The sequence below is a fragment of the Ovis canadensis genome, chromosome 12, assembly GCF_042477335.2.
Source record: "Ovis canadensis isolate MfBH-ARS-UI-01 breed Bighorn chromosome 12, ARS-UI_OviCan_v2, whole genome shotgun sequence".
NCBI classification, from domain to species: Eukaryota; Metazoa; Chordata; class Mammalia; order Artiodactyla; family Bovidae; genus Ovis; species Ovis canadensis.
This window is the reverse complement of record NC_091256.1, coordinates 11,745,597-11,768,769: the sequence shown is the minus strand read 5'-3', so window position 1 is coordinate 11,768,769 and position 23,173 is coordinate 11,745,597. Positions and strand designations below refer to the sequence as shown.

The 23,173-nt window shown below is 45.8% G+C and overlaps 2 protein-coding genes across 2 annotated transcripts in view; one reads left to right on the top strand and one right to left on the bottom strand.

The window, feature by feature from the left end:
* ADORA1 (adenosine A1 receptor) overlaps positions 1 to 13,161 on the bottom strand; it is a 142,514-nt gene extending 129,353 nt beyond the window's left edge. Inside the window, exon 1 of the mRNA XM_069545133.1 lies at positions 12,949 to 13,161. The gene's annotated coding sequence lies outside the window, so the exon portion shown is untranslated. The remainder of the gene's footprint in view (positions 1 to 12,948) is intronic.
* Positions 13,162 to 18,380: 5,219 nt separating this feature from the next.
* MYOG (myogenin) lies at positions 18,381 to 21,443 on the top strand. Its single transcript, XM_069545125.1, has 3 exons — positions 18,381 to 19,126; positions 19,872 to 19,953; positions 20,539 to 21,443. The coding sequence occupies exons 1-3, from the start codon at positions 18,581 to 18,583 to the stop codon at positions 20,658 to 20,660; spliced, it is 750 nt and encodes a 249-aa protein (XP_069401226.1). The 5' UTR covers positions 18,381 to 18,580; the 3' UTR covers positions 20,661 to 21,443.
* The last annotated feature ends 1,730 nt before the right edge of the window (positions 21,444 to 23,173 follow it).

The following is a 23,173-nucleotide window of genomic DNA, read 5'->3' as shown; positions in this document are numbered from 1 at the left end:
CTAAAATTTCGATGTTCACTCTTGCCATCTCCTGTTTGACCACTTCTAATTTACCTTGAGATTCATGGACCTAACATTCCAGGTTCCTATGCAATATTGTTCTATACACCATCAGACTTTACTTCCATCACCTGTCACATCCACAACTGGGCACTGTTTTCGCTTTGGCCTCATCTCTTCATTCTTTATGGAGTTATTTCTCCATTTTTCTCCAGTATATTGGGCACCTACTGACCTGGGGAATTCATCTTTCAGTGTCCTATCTTTTTGCCTTTTCTAGGACTCACAACAGATTTCCCAGCCTGAAGATCTGGCAAAGGGAGAACCCCCCAAGGAATTTGACTTTGGAGGCCAGTGGGATTTGATTACAGAACTTACACAGGACTGGGGAAACAGACTTTTGGAGGGCACAAACAAAACCTTGTGTGCACCAGGACCCAGGAAAAAGAAGAAGTGACCCCACAAGAGACAGACCCAGACTTCCTTGTGAGTGTCCAGGAGTCTCCGGCAGAGGCATGGGTCAGTGGTGGGCTGCTGCAGGGTTGGGGGCAATGAGTGACCCCAGGGGACCTTTTGAAGGAGGTTGCCATTATCTTCATTACTTCCACCATGGTTTGGTCTCAGGTCAAACAAAAGGGAGGGAACACAGCCCCACCCATCAACAGAAAACTGGATTAAAGATAAGGTCAGGAAGGGCGGTAAGGAGATACCCCTCCTCCAAGGCAAGGAGCAGTGGCAGCACTTTGCTGGAGCAGCTGTGAAGAGATACCCCACGCCCAAGGTAAGAGAAACCCAACTAAGATGGTAGGTGTTGCAAGAGGGCATCAGAGGGCAGACACACTGAAACCATACTCACAGAAAAATAGTCAATCCAATCACACTAGGACCACAGCCTTGTCTAACTCAATGAAACCAAGCCATGTCCACGGGGTAACCCAAGATGGGAGGGTCATGGTGGAGAGGTCTGACAGAATGTGGTCCACTGGAGAAGGGAATGGCAAACCACTTCAGTATTCTTGCCTTGAGAACCCCATGAACAGTATGAAAAGCCAAAATGATAGGATACTGAAAGAGAATTCCCCAATTCAGTAGGTGCCCAATATGCTACTGGAGATCAGTGGAGAAATAACTCCAGAAAGAATGAAGGGGTGGAGCCAAAGCAAAAACAGTACTCAGCTGTGGGTGTGTCTGGTGATAGAAGCAAGGCTCAATGCTGTAAAGAGCAATATTGTATAGGAACCTGGAATGTCAGGTGCATGAATCAAGGCAAATTGGAAGTGGTCAAATAAGAGATGGCAAGAGGGAATGTCGACATTCTAGGAATCAGTGAACTAAAATGGACTGGAATGGGTGAATTTAATTCAGATGACCATTATATCTACTACTGTGGGCAGGAATCCCTCAGAAGAAATGGAGTAGCCGTTGTGGTCAACAAAAGAGTCCGAAATGCAGTACTTGGATGCAATCTCAAAAATGACAGAATGATCTCTGTTCATCTCCAAGGCAAACCATTCAATATCACGGCAATCCAAGTCTATGCCCCAACCAGTAACGCTGAAGAAGATGAAGTTGAATGGTTTTATGAAGACCTACAAGACCTTTTCATTATAGGGGACTGGAATGCAAAAGTAGGAAGTCAAGAAACACCTGGAGTAACAGGCAAATTTGGCCTTGGAATGCGGAATGAAGCAGGGCAAAGACTAATAGAGTTTTGCCAAGAAAATGCACTTGTCATAGCAAACACCCTCTTCCAACAACACAAGAGAAGACTCTACACATGGACATCACCAGATGGTCAACACCGAAATCAGATTGATTATATTCTTTGCAGCCAAAGATGGAGAAGCTCTATATAGTCAACAAAAACAAGACCAGGAGCTGACTGTGGCTCAGATCATGAATTCCTTATTACCAAATTCAGACTTAAATTGAAGAAAGTAGGGAAAACCGCTAGATCATTCAGGTATGACCTAAGTCAAATCCCTTATAATTATACAGTGAAAGTGAGAAATAGATTTAAGGGACTAGATCTGATAGATAGAGTGCCTGATGAACTATGGAATGAGGTTCATGACATTGCACAAGAGAAAGGGATCAAGACCATCCCCATGGAAAAGAAATGCAAAAAAGCAAAATGGCTGTCTGGGGAGGCCTTACACATAGCCGTGAAAAGAAGAGAGGTGAAAAGCAAAGGAGAAAAGGAAAGATATAAGCATCTGAATGCAGAGTTCCAAAGAATAGCAAGAAGAGATAAGAAAGCCTTCTTCAGAGATCAACACAAAGAAATAGAGGAAAATAATATAATGGGAAAGACTAGAGATCTCTTCAAGAAAATTAGAGATACCAAGGGAACATTTCATGCATGGATGGGCTCAATAAAGGACAGAAATAGTATGGACCTAACAGAAGCAGAAGATATTAAGAAGAGGTGGCAAGAATACACGGAAGAACTGTACAAAAAAGATCTTCACGACCCGGATAATCATGATGGTGTGATCACTCATCTAGAGCCAGACATCCTGGAATGCAAAGTCAAGTGGGCCTTAGAAAGCATTGCTACGAACAAAGCTAGTGGAGGTGATGGAATTCCAGTTGAGCTGTTTCAAATCCTGAAAGATAATGCTGTCAAAGTGCTGCACTCAATATGCCAGCAAATTTGGAAAACTCAGCAGTGGCCACAGGACTGGAAAAGGTCAGTTTTCATTCCAATCCCAAAGAAAGGCAATGCCAAAGAATGCTCAAACTACCACACAATTGCACTCATCTCACATGCTAGTAAAGTAATGCTCAAAATTCTCCAAGCAATACATGAACCGTGAACTTCCAGATGTTCAAGCTGGTTTTAGAAAAGGCAGAGGAACCAGAGATCAAATTGCCAACATCCGCTGGATCATCGAAAAAGCAAGAGAGTTCCAGAAAAACATCTATTTCTGCTTTATTGACTATGCCAAAGCCTTTGACTGTGTGGATCACAATAAACTGTGGAATATTCTGAGAGAGATGGGAATACCAGACCACCTGATCTGCCTCTTGAGAAATCTGTATGCAGGTCAGCAAACAACAGTTAGAACTGGGCATGGAACAACAGACTGGTTCCAAATAGGAAAAGGAGTACGTCAAGGCTGTATATTGTCACCCTGCTTATTTAACTTCTATGCAGAGTACATCATGAGAAACGCTGGACTGGAAGAAACACAAACTGGCATCAAGATTGCAGGGAGAAATATCAATCACCTCAGATATGCAGATGAGACCACCCTTATGGCAGAAAGTGAAGAGGAACTAAAAGGCCTCTTGATGAAAGTGAAAGTGGAGAGTGAAAAAGTTGGCCTAAAGCTCAACATTCAGAAAATGAAGATCATGGCATCTGGTCCCATCACTTCATGGCAAATAGATGGGAAACAGTGGAAACAGTGTCAGACTTTATTTTTCGGGGCTCCAAAATCACTGCAGATGGTGACTGCAGCCTTGACATTAAAAGACGCTTCCTCCTTGGAAGAAAAGTAATGACCAACCTAGACAGTATATTCAAAAGCAGAGACATTACTTTGCTGACTAAGGTCCGTCTAGTCAAGGCTATGGTTTTTCCTGTGGTCATGTATGGATGTGAGAGTTGGACTGTGAAGAAGGCTGAGCACCAAAGAATTGATGCTTTTGAACTGTGGTGTTGGAGAAGACTCTTGAGAGTCCCTTGGACTGCAAGGAGATCCAACCAGTCCATTCTGAAGGAGATCAACCCTGGGATTTCTTTGGAAGGACTGATGCTAAAGCTGAAACTCCAGTACTTTGGCCACCTCATGTGAAGAGTTGACTCATTGGAAAAGACTGTTGCTGGGAGGGATTGGGGGCAGGAGGAGAAGGGGACGACAGAGGATGTGATGGCTGGATGGCATCACTGACTCGATGGATGTGAGTCTGAGTGGACTCCGGGAGTTGGTAATGAACAGGGAGGCCTGGCATGCTGCGATTCATGGGGTCGCAAAGAGTCAGACACAACTGAGTGACTGAACTGAACTGAGCATGGCCCTGCCCTTCAGAACAAGACCCAGTTTCCTCCAGTCAGTTTTTCCCATCAGGAAGCTTCCATAAGCTTCTTATCCTTATCCATCAGAGGGCAGACAGAACTAAAACCACAATCACAGAAAACTAATCAAACTGATCACATGGACCACAGCCTTATCTAACTCAGTGAAACTATCAACCAGGTCCCGTGTACTGCCACCCAAGATGGATGGGTCATAGTGGAGAGTCCTGACAAAGCATGGTCCACTGGAGCAGGGAATGGCAAGCCACTTCAGTATTCTTGCCTTGAGAACCCCATGAACAGTACGAAGGGAGGGACTGGTGGTGGGGAATAGTGAGTCTTGCTCTGGTGGGCAGGGTCTTGCTCAGTAAAGCTTTAATCCAATTATGTGCTGATGGGTGGGTTTTTTTTTTTTTTTTTGGCCTGTAGCCCTCGGGCTACAGGCTCTATGGTCAATGGCTACCTTCAAGAGTGTTTATGCCAAAGGGGACCTTCCCAGACAACTGCTGCCCATCTGCCCATCCCTGCAGTGAGCCCCTGCTGACCCACGCCTCCACAGGAACCCTCCAACACTAGCAGGTAGTTTTGCTTCAGTTTCCTATGGAGTCACTGATCCTTTCCTCTGAGGCTTGGTGCATGCAAGGTTTTGTTAGTGCCTTTCTAGCCTGAAGTCTCCCTTTCCCCTAGTCCTGTGGAAGTCTTGTAATCAAATCCCACTGGGCTTTAAGGTCATATTTCCTGGGATTCCAGTCCTTTTGTCGGGTCCTCAACCTGGGAAGCCAAAGTGGGGTTCCAAACCTTCACAACAGTGGGAGAACTTTTTTGGTATTATTGTTCTCCAGTTTGTGGGTCACCCACCTGGCAGGTATGGGATTTACCTTTATCGTGATTGTGCCCCTGCTACCATCTCACTGTGGCTTCTTCTTTGTCTTTGGCCATGGGGTGTCTTTCTTGGTAGGTTCCGTGGGGTCGCACAGAGTCAGACACGACTGAAGTGACTTAGCAGCAGCAGCATCCTCCTGTCAATGGTTGCTTATTAGACAGTTATGATTTTGGTGCTTTCGCAGGAGGAGATGAGCACAGGTCCTTCTACTCTGCCATCTTGAACTGGAAGTCCCTCTCAGCTATTTGTAAGGGCCCTCAGACAACCATTTTACCTTTTTGCATTTCTTTTTGTTGGGAATGCTTTTGATCACTGCCTCCTAAACAACGTTACCAACCTCCTTCTATAGTTCTTCAGGCACTCACCTATCAGACCTAATCCCTTGAATTTATTTCTCACTTCCACTGTTTAATGATAAGGGATTTGATTTAGGTCATACCTGAATGGCCTAGTGGTTTCCCCTACTTTCTTTAATTTAAGTATGAATTTGGCAATAAGGAGTCCATAATCTGAGCCACAGTCAGCACCAAGTCTTTTTTCTGCTGACTGTATAAAGTTTCTCCATCTTCAACTGCAAATAATATAATCAATCAGATTTCGGTATTGACCATCTGTTGATGTCCATGTGTAGAGTCATCTCTTTGTTGTTGGTAGAGGGTGTTTGCTATGACCAATGTGTGTGCTTGGAAAAATTCTGTTAGGCTTTGTCCTGCTTCATTTTGTACTCCAAAGCCAAACTTGCCTTTTACTTCAGGGATCTCTTGACTTCCTACTTTTGCATTCCAGACCCCTATGATGAAAAGGACATCTTTCCTTGGTGTTAGTTCTAGGAGGTCTTTAGGTCTTCATAGAGCCATTCAACTTCAGGTTCTTTGGCATTAGTGGTTGGGGTATAGACATGGATTACTGTGACATTGAATGATTTGCCTTGAAAATGAACGAAGATCTTTCTGTCATTTTTGAGATTGCACCCAAGTACTGCATTTTGGAGTCTTGTATGAGTAGTATGAGGGCTGCTCCATTTCATCTAAGAGATTCCTGCCCACAGTAGTAGATACAATGGTCAACTGAATTAAATTCACCATTCCCTTCCATTTTAGTTCACTGATTCCTAAAATGTTGATATTCACTCTTGCCATCTCCTGTTGACCACTTCAATTTACCTTGATTCATGGACCTAACATTCCATCCTACGCAACATTGTTCTTAATAGCATTGGACTTTACTTTCACCACCAGACACATTCAAAACTTGGCATTGTTTCTGCTTTGACTCAGCCTCTTCATTCCTTCTTAAGCTATTTCTCTGCTCTTCTCCAGCAGCATATTGGGCACCTACTGACCCAAGGAGTTCATCTTTCAGTGCAATATATTTTTGCCTTTTCATATTGTTCACGGAGTTCTCAAGGCAAGAATGTTGAAGTGGTTTACCATTCCCTCTCCAGTGGACCACGTTTTGTCAAAACTCTCCACCATTGTCCCATCCGTCTTGGGTGGCCCTACATGTCATGGCTAGGCTCAATAATAATCATGTAGATAAAGCTTATTGAGTACATGCTACATGAGAAGCATTCATATAAATATGAACTCATTTAACCCAAAAAATAACTTTATGAGACAGGTCTTATTTTTATCCTTGTTAAACAGATGAAGAAGTGGAGGCACAGTGAGGTCAAGCCACTTACACAGCTAGAAAGTGACAATGCTAACATTAAAATCCAGGCAGTCTGACTAGTCTGGATAGTTTGGAGATACTCTAACCTCTCAAGGGTCTAGGTGACCAACAATAGTGGGTCTGGTCTGAGAAGGCTGTCTCAGGAACGTGGGTAGTCTCAAGGCTTGTTTGGAGCTCAGGGCCCAGAGAAAAGGTCCAGAAAGCCCTGGGGCAGAAAGCAGGCCTGCTAAGATTAGGAAGTCTTAAGTACAAGCAGAGTACATCTTGAGAAACACTAGACTGGAAGAAACACAAGCTGGAATCAAGATTGCTGGGAGAAATATCAATAACCTCAGATATGCAGATGACACCACCCTTATGGCAGAAAGTGAAGAGGAACTAAAAAGCCTCTTGATGAAAGTGAAAGTGGAGAGTGAAAAAGTTGGCCTAAAGCTCAACATTCAGAAAACGAAGATCATGGCATCTGGTCCTATCACTTCATGGGAAATAGTTGGGGAAACAGTGGAAACAGTGTCAGACTTTATTTTTTGGGGCTCCAGAATCACTGCAGATGGTGACTGCAGCCATGAAATTAAAAGACGCTTACTCCTTGGAAGAAAAGTTATGAGCAACCTAGATAGTATATTCAAAAGCAGAGACATTACTTTGCTGACTAATGTCCGTCTAGTCAAGGCTATGGTTTTTCCTGTGGTCATGTATGGATGTGAGAGTTGGACTGTGAAGAAGGCTGAGTGTCGAAGAATTGATGCTTTTGAGCTGTGGTGTTGGAGAAGACTCTTGAGAGTCCCTTGGACTGCAAGGAGATCCAACCAGTCCATTCTGAAGGAGATCAACCCTGGGATTTCTTTGGAGGGAATGATGCTAAAGCTGAAACTCCAGTACTTTGGCCACCTCATGGGAAGAGTTGACTCATTGGAAAAGACTCTGATGCTGGGAGGGATTGGGGGCAGGAGGAGAAGGAGACGACAGAGGATGAGATGGCTGGATGGCATCACTGACTCAATAGATGTGAGTCTGAGTGAACTCCGGGAGTTGGTGATGGACACGGAGGTCTGGTATGCTGCAATTCATGGGGTCGCAGAGAGTCGGACACGACTGAGTGACTGAAATGAACTGAACTGAAGTGCAAGCAGAGGAGGTGAACTCCTAGAGGAGGAAGGCCAGGAAGACTTGTGAAGAGTTTATTCATCTATTTGTTTACCATTGCACTATATGGAATGTGGTATCTTAGTTCCGCGACAAGGGGTCATACCCATACCTCCTGCATTGGAAGTGCAGAGTCTTAACCACTGGATCACCAGGAAAGTCCAGTCTAGATAGACCTCATGAGAAAGGCCTGTGAGCCTGCCATGGAGAAAGCTGTTTAGGGACAGAGGAGCCCTAAAACAGAGAGGAATCGGGGTGGGGAAGAACACACGGAAACAACCAACGGGAGACTTTCCATAGGGAAGGAGTTTGAGCACCAAGCATGAGGGTAATACTGAGGGTGGAGAGTTGGTAAGGAGGTAAGTGGCAGCTCAACAACTGGGTCACACAGTCCCCTACCCATACACCCAACAGGGCTCTCTTTGGAACACCTGTCTCAAATGCTCTAACTAGTTGATTATTAAATAACATACTGATCATGACCTGGGCTTTGGCTTTAGATAGATAAGAGTTTCTTGTCCTAGCTTTATAATTCACCAGCTGCCTACCCTCTCTGAATTCTGGGTCCTCATTTGTAAAATGGCAATAATAGTAGTTACCTTATGGAATGACTGTAAGGATTAAATGAATTACAGGTTATCTAGCACTTAGCATAGGGCCTAGAAGAAAGGGCTCAATAAATAATAACCCTTGGACAGCAAGGAGATCAAACCAGTCAATCATAAAGGAAATCAGTCCTGAATATTCATTGGAAGGACTGATGCTGAAGCTGAGGCTCCAATACTTTGGCCACCTGATGAGAACTGACTCATTAGAAAAGACCTTGATGCTGGGAAAGATTGAAAGCAGGAGGAGAAGGGAATGACAGAGGATGAGATGGTTGGATGGCATCACTGGCTCAATGGACATGAGTTTAAGTAAGCTCCAGGAGTTGGTGATGGACAGGAAAGCCTGGCGTCCATGGGGTTGCAAAGAAGTGGACACGACTGAGTGACTGAACTGAAGTGAGTCATTTAAAAGTTTAATTTCAAAGTATTTGGGGATTTTCTAGAAATTTGTTATTGATTTCTAATTTAGTCTCATTGTTTTCAGAGCACATGCTCTTTATTATCAGTATTTTTAAATTTATTTAGACTTGTTTTGTGGTACAGTGTATCTTAACCATGTGCAGCTACTGTTGGGTGGAATATACTACAAATGTTGATAGGGAAAATTGATTTATAAATTTAAGTCTTCTATTTCCAAGTTGATTTTATGTACTTGTTCTATGAATTACTGGAAGAGGATTTTTAAAATCTCTAGCTAAAATTTTGGATTTGTCTATTCCTTCCTTCAGTTTTATTTTTTTGTATGTTGCTTTATGCATTTTTTTTACTTTATTTTAAAAGGGTTGTTATTAGGTACATATATATTTAAGATGATTGCTTTTTGATAAATTGAGCCCTTTATCATTGTATAATGTATCTCTTTACCCCAAGTAACAGTTTTTGTTCTGAAATCTGCTTTTCTGGTATGAATATAGCCACTCCAGGTTTCTTATGATTAGTGTTCTCATTGTATATATTTTCCCATCATTTGACTCTCAACTTATCTGTGTATTTGTGCCAAAGTCTACTTATATTTAATGCAGTTATAGATATGGTTGGATATAAGTCTCCCACCTTGGTAACCGTTTTCAATTTATCCTATTACTCTTTATTCTTTTTTGTTTCTTTTCCTATTGTCTAGATTAACTGAGTATTTTTTAATATTCTAATTTATCTCCAGTAATGATGTATTAGCTATAGTTCTATGTTTTATTTTTTAGTAGTTGCTCTAGATTTGACAGTATTCATTTTTAACTTATCACAGTATACTTTCAGATAATACTATACCACTTTTATGTATAAGTAAGAATCCTGCAACAGTACACTTCTCACCTCCCATTCTCTTTGCTATTGTCATTTTACATTTCGTTTTTGTGTTATAAACTCTAAAATACATTGCTATTATTTTTGTTTTAAATAGATAATTATCTTTTAAAGAAATTTTACAGTGAGGAGTCTTTTTATATTTACCCACATTTACCACTTCTGATGCTCTTCATTCCTCTATGCAAATTCAAGTTTCAATTTTGTATCATTTTCCTTCTGCCTGAAGAACTTCCTTTACCATTTATTATAGTAAATATGTCCTGGTGATAAATTCTGCCAGCTTATTTTTGTTTGAAAAAAGTCTTTATTTTACTTAATTCTTAAAAGATATGTTTTGTTGAGTACAGAATCTTGTTTGATAGATTTTCTTTTCTTTCAGCACTTTCAAGAGGTTCTACTGCCTTCTGTCCTCCATAGCATCCCTCATAATACTTCGCAGCTTTTAACAATCTTCATTCCTCTATACACAATAGGCCTCTTTTACTCTGACCGCTTTCAAATGTTTCTCTTATCACTGATTTTCGAAACTTTGCTTCTGATGCTCCTTGGTGTGGTTCTCTTTGTGTTTATCCTTCATTAAGTGACTTAGATTTGTGAGTTCATAGTTTCTACCAAACTTGTAAACATTTAGCCATTATTTCTTCTAATATTTTTCTGCCCCTTTCTGGAACTTTAATTACATGCATATTAATTCACTTGATACTGTCCCACATGTCACTGAAACTCTTTTTAAAAATATTTTTTTGGTTCATTTTTTATTTTTCCTATTACTTTGTATTCAGATTCAATGAAATCTTTCTCTGCAATGTCTAATCTTTTATGAACTCAATGTATCCCCATCTTCATATGTTGAAACCCTAATCCCTCAGTGTAATCAATGTAACTGTATTTGAAGATGCGGCTGTGGAGTTGGTTAGGTATTAAGGGTGCGGGCCTGGTCTGATGGAATTATTACCCTTATAAGAAGAAATATGAGAGAGATTGATCTCTCTTTCAAGGAAAAGCCATGTGAGCACCCAGCATGAGGGCAGCAACCTGCAAGCCAGCAAGAGGACTCTCACTAGAATCCAACCATGCTGGTACTCTGATTTCAGACTTCTAGCCTCCAGAACGGTGAGTAAATAAAGTGCTGTTGTTTACGCCATCCAGCCTGCGCTATCTTGTTATGGCAGCCAAAGCAGACTAATAAATAATTCCACCAGTGAAATTTTGATTTCTTTTTATATCTTCTATTTCTTTTCTTCATTATGCTCACATTTTTCTTTAAATCCTTAAGCATATTGAGCATATTTAAAAGCCCTTTTAATTGTCTTGTCTATTAATATATCATCTCTATCATTTCTGGGTCTATTCCAATTACTGATTTTTCTCCTGATTGATTATAGGAGAAAATTTTCTCCTGATTTTAGGTCACATTTTTTTTTTCCTGCTTCTTTGCTGCCTACTAACCTTTGATTGAATAACTGACATTAATTTTATATAATTGAGTGTTGAATTTTATCATATTCCTTTGATGAGTGTTAGACTTTGTTCCAGTAGGAAGTTAGTTTGACTCTTTGCTTGAGGCTTGTTTTTAAACTTTTAAAAAGCAGATTTAGAGTACTCTTTATTTTATTGCTAAAGTGTGACTCTTTTGTGAGGCTCTTGCTATAACTAGTGGAAATTTGAATAATTTCTGGCTTTGTGTGAAGCTAGGAATTGTTAAGATACAGAGGGGAGCAGAGATTGAGGGGCTTTTGATGAACTGGGTTAGAGAGGAACTACTGAATGGTGACGTCAGTCACCTACAGTTAATAGGTGGCACAGCTACTTACAGCTGGCGGGGAAGACATTACTTATCTTCCCCATTTGAAAGATAGAAAAGTGAATCCCAAAGGAGGAAAAAATTTGCCTCCAACCACAACAACCTGGGCCTTGGCAGAAAAGATCTGTTCCCTCCACCTGGCCACCTGACTTCCTATCCTACAAAGCTCCCTCCATATCAGCCAGCAGCCCTGGCCATGCCTGCAGGAACCTAGGAAAAGCTGGGGGCCTGAGTTCCAGGGAGAGGAATGCAGGGAGGGTCTTAGAGCAAATTCTGGGAAGTGGTGGCTATTGAAAGAGATATTGGGGAGGAGAAGATAGAGCTGGGAGAAAAGCAAAAGCACTTCCACCCAGGCAGCAGCTGCTCCCAAATATGTCACAACTCGTCAAAGAGGCAGAAATAGAAGCTGTCCAGGGAGCAGGAGGGGGTGGGGTGGCATGCTAGGACTCTTAGCCCACAGGGAGGAGAGAACTGAGCGGCTGGAAGAGAAGGGGGACAGGTGGGGTGTGCTGTTAGAGATGAGTGTGACACACACATGCTACGCAGTTCTAGGTAGGCTGAAGTGGGGCCACACAACATCCCAGGTGCCCTTCAGTGAGCCTGAGTATGGGAGCAGAGTGGAGACGGGAAAAGGACAGACTAGCCAAGGAAACCTGCCTGCTCGGACCCTATGAATCGATCTTCAGAGCTGCATCTGATTTAAACACTCAAAACAGTCCTTCTACCCCGACCCCAGGAGTACTTCCTACAGCCCCACATGCTGTGTCAGAAAAAGAATGTCACCTCTCAAAGGGCCACTGGAACCATTCAATCCAGCATCTTGATTTACAAACAGGAGAGCTCAGAACTGGGGACAGTAACGTGCCCTGACTCCGTATCTAGGGTTCCCTCTTCCTCTTTCCCTGAACTGTTTCAACTGGGAGCTGAAGGTCAAGCCCTCACAGAAGCATGAACTACTCATAAGAAATCCTCACCTATATTTTCCCCAAGTTCCTTAGGTTTACACTGCCACATGCTCTGCTAAGCCCTGTTCTATTTATTTTAAAAAGTAGCTTTGCAGTTTGTGTCTACCAACCACCTCTCCATGACCCTCATTTCCGGAGGACCCTACCACCTCCGGACCTGCACTTCCCCACCCCAACACCAGAGATTCTTGATGAATGAGCCTGGCCCTGATCTCCAGATTCCAGGCAGGGACGGATTTCCCAGTGGTAATTTGATGCTCAGTTCTCAGTGGAAACAATGTGTTGTCTCCAGAGGCCTGGAGCCCTCCCCTCCCCCTCATTTCTCCACCATGCGTCTCCCATCTGCGTCCAAACCTCTCCTTCTTTCTCAAGACTTCAGGACTCCCCCTGGTCTCTCCAGCCAATTGTCTCACCCTTCTCTTGTGTCTTCTATTCATTTCTCCATCACTACCTCTCCCAATAGCTCTCTAAACACTCTATTTGAAACCTAGAGCACTTCCAATTCCCTTGCTGCCTCCCACCTATGGCCTCAGGCTTACCTGGAAAACATGTATTCAAAGCACACTTCTTCACCTGTCAGCCTCAGAGAGGGAGAGGAGGCATCTTCTTTCAGCTCCGAGGCCTAAACTCCGGCTAAGAGCCAACATCATTCACACTTCTGACACTAGTGCTCTGTGCACCCAATATATAAAAAGAAGGTGCACTGATTTTTAGACTTCCTCACAGTTTGGACGTTCTAAGATTCTGTGATCTCTTCTCACCCTGCTACAAAGTCCTAAAAATAATGCTGATTTGCATGCCATGTTCTTGCATCTAAGTCCTATTGAAATGCACGTGCATTCTGCCACCCAGCTCCCACCTGGTACTCATTCATAATACCAGAGAACTAGCCTAGGCAAACAAAATGTGGGGCCTGTCTGGAGAAACCAGAGGCTCCCACCCTTCCAGACCTCCTCCTTGATCCTTTATACCTACGCATGTGAGACTCTGGGATAGGAAACTTGCTTTGATGTAAGTCAAGCAAATTAGCAGCCCAGGTCAGCCCCGCTGTGAGGTCAGTAGGGACTGGAAGATCCTGGGAAGCAGACAGCTGGGACTGGGTATGCAGCAGATGCAGAAACAAAGAGTCAGGAGCAGGTGAAAGGGATCTCTGAGCATTCTGAAATTCAACCAGTACCATGCAAATGAGATCAGCCCAGCATGCAAATAGACAGAATCAAGTTGAGACAGTCAGGGTAGGGGCACAAACAGCCTGGCTCTGGAGCCGTGGACGGGGACAAGGGCTCCCCCTGGAGGAAGGAGGACTGCTAGAGCAGGAGGCTGCAGTCAGAGCAGGGGCCCCTGAGCGCCCGCGCCAGCGGGGTAGGGGTTAAGGCCTGACGCCCTGCTGTCAGGTTAGAGCTGATGGATCACCACTGGTGGCAGAGCACAAAGGCTGTTCTGTGCTTGGCACCAATGTGTTCCCATCCATCAGAGGCTGGTTAGCATGGAGCAGACGAATATGCAGGGGGGGCCTCTAGGGGCAAGTTTTCCACAGGTCAGCTCTGAGAGAGGAACAAGGTGAGAAAAGGGCCAGTCTCTCCATTAGGGTTCTGAGGTCAGAGACACTTGGGCCAGCCTAATTTCTCAGTCCTGGAAGGGTCTTTGCCTCACAGCTGGGATTTAACGTAGTCCACAAGCCACTTACTTGAACAGACATACACAAATACATCCACAGACAGGGATTCATTGAAACCCAGACACAAGGTCACCCTCATCTCCCAGTCCTGTCTTCACATTTGGTCAGAAGCAAGTGATACACAGACATGAGGCTAAACTCACACCCAGACTGAGGGCAGGAACTGACGTTATTTGCCACTCTTGCCAATGTCCAGTCTTGCCCAGGGAATGAGAGAGAGTAGGCTCTCAGGAAACTGAGTTGAGCCGAGAAAGGAATAAACGAATAAATTCCTTCTCTGGATTTTATTAAGCACTATTTCTTGGCTACTCTATTATCACCGACTTTGTACAATCATCTTCCCATGGGTGAAGTGGAGATGGCAGAAAGACCACGTCTTATTCACACTAGTGACTCTGACTCCAGCACAAGGTACAGATTACGTAATCCTTGACTGAAAAAGTGAATGAGTGACTATGTACACACATGGCATGGGGTCGTGTTTCCGCTCTCTCATTCCTGTTGTTCTGGTCCCCTGGAGACAATGAAGACAGCCAGAGAAATAGCCTGAGGGAGAGGCCAGGAGTGGAGGAGGGGATAAAACAAGGAAGGGAATGAACATTTTAGGGGTGTTTCCATGTGCCAGGTGCCCTTTCATTAATACAGCAATGATTCCCCTATCGTGCACATGTACCATCCCTTTACCAGCTGAAACTTGCATCCTCTCCCAGCTGACCCCACCCTCTTGTCTGCGTGGCTTCTGCAGGTCTCCGGCACTTGGCACTGTGTCATTGTCATGGTCTTCTGTTGTGGTCTCCTGGCCCCAAGTCCTTCCCTGCTGCCAGGTGGGCCTCCTCTCATCTGTGCAGGCTTGTCCAGTCATCTACTTACTTGAACCCTGAGCTCCATACAAGCTCATCTACCCAATGATCCCCCTGCCCTCTTCTCCTCATCCAAATCCTACCATTTCTCCAAGATCCAATCCAGGGATCTCTTCCCCTTCCACAAAGACTCCAGCTTTTGGTGGTTTTGATTTTCTATAAACTGAAACATTCATTTGATGAACCCACTCATGTGCAATAGGTCATGACCCCATGTTTACTGCTGAATTAAAACATCTCTCTCGCACTGTAATTTAGCATTTGCACAGTATCCACACTCACAAACTAGATAGTTCAGTTCAATTGCTCAGTCATGTCCAACCCTTTGCAACCCCATGGACTGCAGCATGCCAGACCTCCCTGTCCATCACCAACTCCCAGAGTTTACCCAAACTCATGTCCATTGAGTCGGTGATACCATCCAACCATCTCATCCTCTGTCGTCCCCTTCTCCTCCTGCCCTCAATCTTTCCCAGCATCATCTTTTCCATCGAGTCAGCACTGCGAATCAGGTGGCCAAAGTATTGGACTTTCAGCTTCAACATCAGTCCTTCCAATGAAAACTCAAGACTGATCTCCTTTAGGATGGACTGGTTGGATCTCCTTGCAGTCCAAGGGACTCTCAAGAGTCTTCTCCAGCACCACAGTTCAAAGACATCAATTCTTCAGTGCTCAGCTTTCTTTATAGTCCAACTCTCACATCCGTACGTGACCACTGGAAAAACCACAGCCTTGACTAGACGGACCTTTGTTGGCAAAGTAACGTCTCTGATTTTTAATATGCTGTCTCGGTTGGTCATAGCTTTTCTTCCAAGGAGCAAGCATCTGTTAATTTCATGGCTGCAGTCACCATCTGCAGTGATTTTGCAGCCCTCCAAAATAAAGTCTGCCACTGTTTCCACTGTTTCCCCATTTATTTGCCATGAAGTGATGGGACCAGGTGCTATGATCTTCGTTTTCTGAATGTTGAGCTTTAAGCCAACTTTTTCACTCTCCGCTTTAACTTTCGTTAAGAGGCTCTTTAGTCCTTCTTTACTTTCTGCCATAAGGGTGGTGTCAGCAGCATATCTGAAGTTATTGATATTTCTCCTGGCAATCTTGATTCCAGCTTATGCTTCATCCAGCCCTGCATTTCCACGATGTATTCTGCATATAAGTTAAATCAGCGGAGTGATGATATATAGCCTTGATGTACTCCTTTTCCCAGTTGGAACCAGTCTATTAAGATCCTAGAAGTAATCACAGAACAAGCTCAATTCTCCTGCTTCCATTTTTAGAGGATGAGGTCACATTGTTTAAGAGTGTGGCAGACCGGATCCCAAAAGGACAAAACAGTGCAATTTCTGGGTTTCTATAGTAACTTCAACATCACTCTTTTTCTCAGCACTCGAAATTGGAGTGTAAACTGAGGCAAGGGTTTTCTTTTTTCTTTTCTTGGTGGGGTGTTAGAAATATTAATAGATTCTTCTTCACCCTATCTGAAAGTGAAAGCTGCTTAGTTGTGTCTGACTCTATGTGACCCCATGGACTATAGAGTCCATGGAATTCTTCAGGCCAGCATACTGGAGTAGGTAGCCATTCCCTTTTTCAGGGGATCTTCCTAATCCAGGGATCGAACTCAGGTCTCCCACACTGGAGGCAAATTCTTTACCAACTGAGCCATGAAGGAAGCCCAAGAATACTGAAGAGGGTAGATTTTCTCTTCTCCAGTGGATCTTCTAGACCTAGCAATCAAACCAGGGCCTCCTGCATTGCAGGTGGATTCTTTACCAACTGAGCTATCAGGAACGCCACAGCTATCAGCCTATCTGGTCAGGATCAAAGCAAAGTTTACAACCCATAGCTCCTATACTGCCACTTTTTATTACACTAGTAAAACCAAAAACCAAATTAAGGCCTTGTTGCTTCCCCTCAACATGCTTGGGTTAAAAAAAAAAAAATGTCTAGCAATGTACCCTCCTCATCTCTGTTCTTTATCCCAAAGGACACATTTTTGGGATAGCAACATTTTTCTGCTCCTTACCATAGACAAAGAGAGGGTGGAATGCTGCATTTTTCAAGCTCTATTCAGATCTCACCTCCCCTGTGAAGTCTTCCCCAAGACTCCAGCACAGTTCTTCTTCCTCTTATTATCCTTGCCACCAGCTGGAACTTGTAACATCAGTCTCATCTGTCATTTGAGAAGAAATGAGGCTAAGTCCAGAGTGTCATAGGGGACAAAAAAACTGGGATCAAAGGACAGAAGATTCAGGGTGCAGGCTGCAGTTTAAACCCAGAAGGGCTTCCTGCTCATTAGTGGAATGGGCTGCCTTAGGAAGTCAGCAGATGTTGGACAATGGCTACCTGGGAAGGGAATTAGGTGGCCAGCAGGGTCTACTAGATGGGAAGGTCCTCAAGGGTAGAGACACTGCTTTGGGCATCCCTATGATTCTTCAGTCCTAAGACTGAGCCTTGTTCACTGCTGATCTCTGAGGCCTGCCTACTGTATTGGGATCATTGTTCCCTCAGACCCCAAAGCATCAGCTGAGAGGTGATCACAGACTGCGAAGCCCAAAGATTAAGCAGTCCCTCCTCCACCTGACATTTGAGATCTGCATGGTATATATAAAGCTGATGGCTCAGATGGGAAGACCAGAGCAACTCAGCCAAATGGTCAAGGAGAGGGTATATTTAAACTGCATTTGAAGGTCTCTGCTTTCTCTCCTTCCCTCCTCACCCACATTAAGGAGCCAGGAGAATCCTGGTGTCTAAATTGGGTAGGAAACAAGTTGAAAAGGTGACATGGGAAGACAGATAAATGATTCAGAGTCAGAAAGAGAGGAGACAGAGGGCTTAATAGACGTTGACCTAGCCACTGTGGGGAAGATGGTGATGTGTAGACTGTTAATTCCAATCTCTGCTTTAACCCTGGTCAGCTGTATTAAAGAGAAAACTTCCACTGACTCTTACCAAAAAAGAGAAAACAAGACCGAAAAATTCCTTTTGCCTCAGTTTATCCACAATCACATGAGCTCTAAGAAATATATGATATCAAAACTGCTTTGAATACTTAAAAGTTGAATCCATCTGCCAGTCCTTTTTACCCTGGACACCGAGTATCCATACATGTCTGCAAACTGAAGTGCTGTCACCCTCTGGAAAGGGAATCTTTTGAAGAGTTTCATCTCACCAACACAGTCTGGGTAAGGCGCTATGAGGAAGCCGGGAGATGAGTAGACTGACTTCCTATGGCCCCTTCCAGCCTAAGCCTGCTCCTTCCTTGTCCTTCCCCCACCCCACCCCTCTTCTTTGAGGCTAGCAGCAGGCAGGCCGCCCAGCTAGGAGTAATTGAAAGGAGCAGATGAGGGGAGAATGTGTGTCCTCCCCCAGCTCCCCGGCCCCCACGGGGGCTGTCGAGAAATGAAAACTAGTCAGATTACACCCTGTGGCCTCCCTCCCAGTGCACGGGAGCCAGCTAGGGGTAGGCTGGCTGGGGCAGGGGCCGGGGTGGTGTGTGCAGGGGGGGAGGGAAGGGGAATCACGCCTAATCCACTGTAAGCGTCTTGATGTGCAGCAACAGCTTAGAGTGGGGCTCAAGTTTCTGTGGCGTTGGCTATATTTATCTCTGGTTCCATGCCAGCGGGGAGGGTTTAAATGGCACCCAGCAGTTGGCGTGAGGGGCCGCAGGAGCTTGGGGGCTGGTGGCAGGAACAAGTCTCTGCTGACCCCATGGAGCTGTATGAGACCTCTCCCTACTTCTATCAGGAACCTCACTTCTATGACGGGGAGAACTACCTGCCTGTCCACCTCCAGGGCTTCGAGCCGCCAGGCTACGAGCGGGCTGAGCTCGGCCTGAGCCCTGAGGCTCGCGTGCCCCTTGAAGACAAGGGGCTGGGGCCCGCGGAGCACTGCCCGGGCCAGTGCCTGCCGTGGGCGTGTAAGGTGTGCAAGCGGAAGTCGGTGTCTGTGGACCGGCGGCGCGCCGCCACTCTGAGGGAGAAGCGCAGACTCAAGAAGGTGAATGAAGCCTTCGAGGCCCTCAAGAGGAGCACCCTGCTCAACCCCAACCAGCGGCTGCCCAAAGTGGAGATCTTGCGCAGCGCCATCCAGTACATAGAGCGCCTGCAGGCCCTGCTCAGCTCCCTCAACCAGGAGGAGCGCGATCTCCGCTACCGAGGTGGGGGCGGACCCCAGCCAGGGGTAAGTGGCCACCCCACCGCCTGCCCGGGGAGGGGGGCATAGGAGGCATCTGGACAGCCTCAGGGGACCCATCGTGGGCTCAGTCAGATGGCTGGAGCAGGAGCCAGGCAGGGTCTTAGGAGGCTGCAGGATGCCTTTCCTTTGTTACAGCTGGACCGCCCAGCTGACCTCCTGTGTCCCCGTGTCCTTTCCAGACAAGACAAAGGCAACTGGGAGGAGAGGCATGTGGAGGGGGGTGGCACAGGCCTGAAGGAGGGGTCCAGAAGCAAGTCCAGAGTCATCTGGATGAGGAGGAAGGTTAACCCCAGCGTCTGGCCTTAGGGCCTCAAAGGCAAGGTCAAGCGTACCTAAGAAGACTGATTCGCCCCTTAGTCAACCCCATCCTGGGTATGGCGAGCAGAGAGGAAACCCACTCAGCCTCCCTGCACAGAAGTGGGCCCGGTTGGGCCAGACACTCTGCCTCCTTCACCCCTATCCCAGAGTCAGGAAACCACAGAGCACTCTTTAGGGGCAGAATCACCCCAGGATGGGTGCTGGGAAAGGCCCTGAAGCAGGGGTTCTGTGGCCAAATTAAGAGAGGTAATTTTGAAGATTCTGAAATAGGGGCTGTGCTAGGCTGGAGGGCTGCAGCTTGTGAGCCTCCCTCCAACCCCACCACAGGCACTTCTGGCCACTGGGACTGGACAAAAGAGACACTACCAAGAATGGTGGTGCCCTAACCCATGGCCTCCATTCTGTCTTGCAGGTGCCCAGTGAATGCAGCTCCCATAGTGCCTCCTGCAGTCCACAGTGGGGCAGCGCACTGGAGTTTGGCCCCAACCCAGGGGGTAAGTGAGACCAGGACCCTGCTTGCTTTGACTCAAATCACGCAGTCTGTCTCTAGGCCCAGTTCTTCCCTCTTCCCTTATTCCCTGCTCCAGTACTTTTCCCTCAGCCTCTCTAGGAGGTGTTTGAAACTAGGGCCCCACATGGTGGGCTAGCAGGCCCTGTGCCTCTCTGAAGCTTTGACCCGCTAAGGAGTTGTCTAGGCCTCCTGCAACAGCCCGGCTGCTGCCTGGTGGCTGACCTTCCCCACAGAGAGGACAGTGTCCCTGCTCTGGGAATTGCTGAGTCAACGCTGCAAAACTGGCCAGCAAAGGGCAGTTCCAGTCTCCCAGGATACAGTATTCTGGCTCTACCTCAGAATAGCTGCTTCCAAATTCTAACTACACCGGGGATTTCAGAGGGCACACTGGTGTTCACACACACACACACACGTGTGCACCTAGCATTAGGAAAGGCATGGGCTGTGGAGTAGAACCCCAAGCTTTTCTCATCCAACTGTCCTGGAAAACCTGTGCTACTCCAAAGCTGACTCTGGTCATACGATCCTTTCACCAACCAGGTAACATCTTCCTACCTTCTCCTTATAGATCATCTGCTCCCAGCGGACCCTACAGATGCCCACAATCTGCACTCCCTCACCTCCATCGTGGACAGCATCACAGTGGAGGATGTCACTGTGGCCTTCCCAGATGAAGCCATACCAAACTGAGATTGTCTGCCAGGATGGGCATCCATGAGAGCCCCCCCCCACCCCCAAGCTGGCCACAGATGCCACCACTTCTGCAGCAGGGCTCTTCTAAGCCAGGCTTTCCTGATGCCAGAAAACCAGCTCTGGGGCTGACAAATGCCAGACTACCCCCTCCTCATCCACTTAAGGTTAACCTGCCACCCAGAGAGGGAAAGAATGCTCTCACTTAGCTGACTCCTTAGAGCAAGAGGGCAGTTCTGTTTCCAGGGAGATAAAGCAAGGGACCAGAGTGCCCCCTTGTGTAAGCCCTCTGGTCAGGGGGCAACTCAGGAGCTGCCCTTTGATTGTTATGCAGCCTCCAAATCCACTCCCTGAAAAGATAGCTTGAGATATGAAGACAGCGTCTTGACCTGGACAGATTATGCACATCTCCTGTTCGTCTCTTCCTATGCCAGTGGCTGGGCTGGGCCTGCCCTGAATTGAGATAAGGGAGAGGAATAATCCAGTTCCCAAGTCACTGGGGGGGCCAAGCTTTTACAGTGAATCCTGGGAACCTTCCAGTGGTTTTATGTTTTGTTTTGTTTTGTGTGTTGTTTGTAAAGCTGCCATCTGACCAAGGTCTCTGTGCTGAAGTTGCCAGGGATAGGTGCGGGGCGGGGGGCAGGGGCTCCTGGGGTGATTAATTTTGTTAACTAAGCATTGTGTGGTTTTGCCATTGTTTTGTATATTTTTTTTGCTAACTTATTTGGATTTCTTTTTTTAAAAAATAAATAAAGACTGGGTGCTAGAAGAGTGTCTGTGATATAGAGGGAGGAGATGACTGATGCTATAGCCTCTTCCACCTCGGTGGTCCGGACACGTTGCAGGGCCAGGGCTTGTGAAGCAGATGATGCTCCCAAAGCATCCGAGGCACCACACTGCTGGTGGTCACGAGGTGCCCGAACCCTTTTTTCACCATTACAAAGGAAGCCATGTCTGGTTCATTGGCTGGGCAAAGACAAGATTTTACGGAAATCCTTGGGGGACACGTAGGAAATTTCATTCAGCATTCTGTTGCACTCTAGTTCATAGGTGCTATTCACAGTCTCCTGCACTCCATCCCACTAGGTTCATTCCCTTTCAATTACCTGAGCATGCTCATTTTCCTAGCACTCAGAACACAGCCAGCAGACAGGGGTATAGAGCTGGAATCTGTGGGTTTCCCCTGTCTAATTCCTGCCTCTCCTCTGGTGCACCATTAGGAGTCCTGTGAGGAAGTGGGAGGTGATCAAATCAGGGTGACTGGAGTCAGACACTATCCCTTTATTCCAAGCCAAATAGCATGCCCTCTTGCCACACTCTTCTGATACTCCAGTCTGCAGGAGATTCTGGTCCCTGTCTACAGCTCAGAGGATGAAGCCAATTTCGTTGAGGGTTGGGAGCAAGGGGTTTATAAAGAACAATCCAAGGAAATGAAGCTAGGAATCTCCCCATATGGGATGCCATTTCCCAAAGACTAGCTTCCTGAGGGGAAGAAGGTGGGTGGAGAATTGAGATGAAGGATTTGGATAGAGATCACATACGTTAATTGTTAAAGCATCAGGAGCTAGAATTCAGCTATAATTTAGTCAATTCAGACTAGAAACTATTAATTCCGACTGCTTCAGGCTGTGTCTGGCTTATTGCAAATTATAAGTTTCAGAATCATTACAGAAGTCAGGGGATTCAGAGTGCAGTACATTCCAGCCTCAATTCTTTCGGGCCCTTCACAACAGACTTGACCCAGTTTTATCAGCCAGGCCCAGGCCCTGATGCCCTTTCTGCACTAGCTCCAGGCCCAGCTGCACCATCTCTACCACACCTATCTTCCTGACTTGATCCTGGAGAGAGAAGACAACACACTGCTCCTGGAGGTTTCTCCAGAAACCCTGCGTAAGCAACAGGAGAAGCAAGCCTCAGAGCAGGCTCACAGAATGCAGGCGAGAGCACAGAAGAGTGGCGGGGGGCGGAGGGGGTGGGGAGCGGTGGGTGAGTTTCTCCATGGCTCACTCATCCCAAACCACCAGGCAGGTCTGGGTCTACCGGGAAGCATAAACTGGCCTAATCTTTCCCCATTTGTGAGATTTTCTTTTTGGGTTTATGTCACTGTGTTTACACTGTGGACAAGGGGTGTATTCCATTTGCTGTTCCATTTACTGGAATGTTTTCCATTTCAGTAAATAAAAAATCTTGCCTGCCATCCAGTCATCAGACACTGTAGTGGCAAGGTGCACCCATTTCCTAGATGGAGAAAATAACAGAAAGCATTATGTGGTTCAGATACTGGCCCTAGACTGTTAAGATGCTTATGTAAAGGGTAATGCCAATAAGCCCAGACTGTTGCATATTCCCATATACAGAAAGGCACTAAAATCATTAATGTGATATGCCTGTTTTTTTGTGATTATCAGTAATCTTTGACATTTGACTATATTTTTATTTTTAGCAAAAACTCCTATATGTCCTGGCAGAACAGTCCCTCAGAGCTATTTGAGAGGCTCTCCCCTCTAGCTATA

Coding starts and splice junctions, on each gene's coding strand:
- MYOG (XM_069545125.1), top strand. CDS start 18,581: ATGGCACCCAGCAGTTGGCGTGAGGGGCCGCAGGAGCTTGGGGGCTGG. Junction 19,127..19,871: donor GGGGCGGACCCCAGCCAGGG/GTAAGTGGCCAC, acceptor TCTGTCTTGCAG/GTGCCCAGTGAATGCAGCTC. Junction 19,954..20,538: donor GTTTGGCCCCAACCCAGGGG/GTAAGTGAGACC, acceptor TTCTCCTTATAG/ATCATCTGCTCCCAGCGGAC.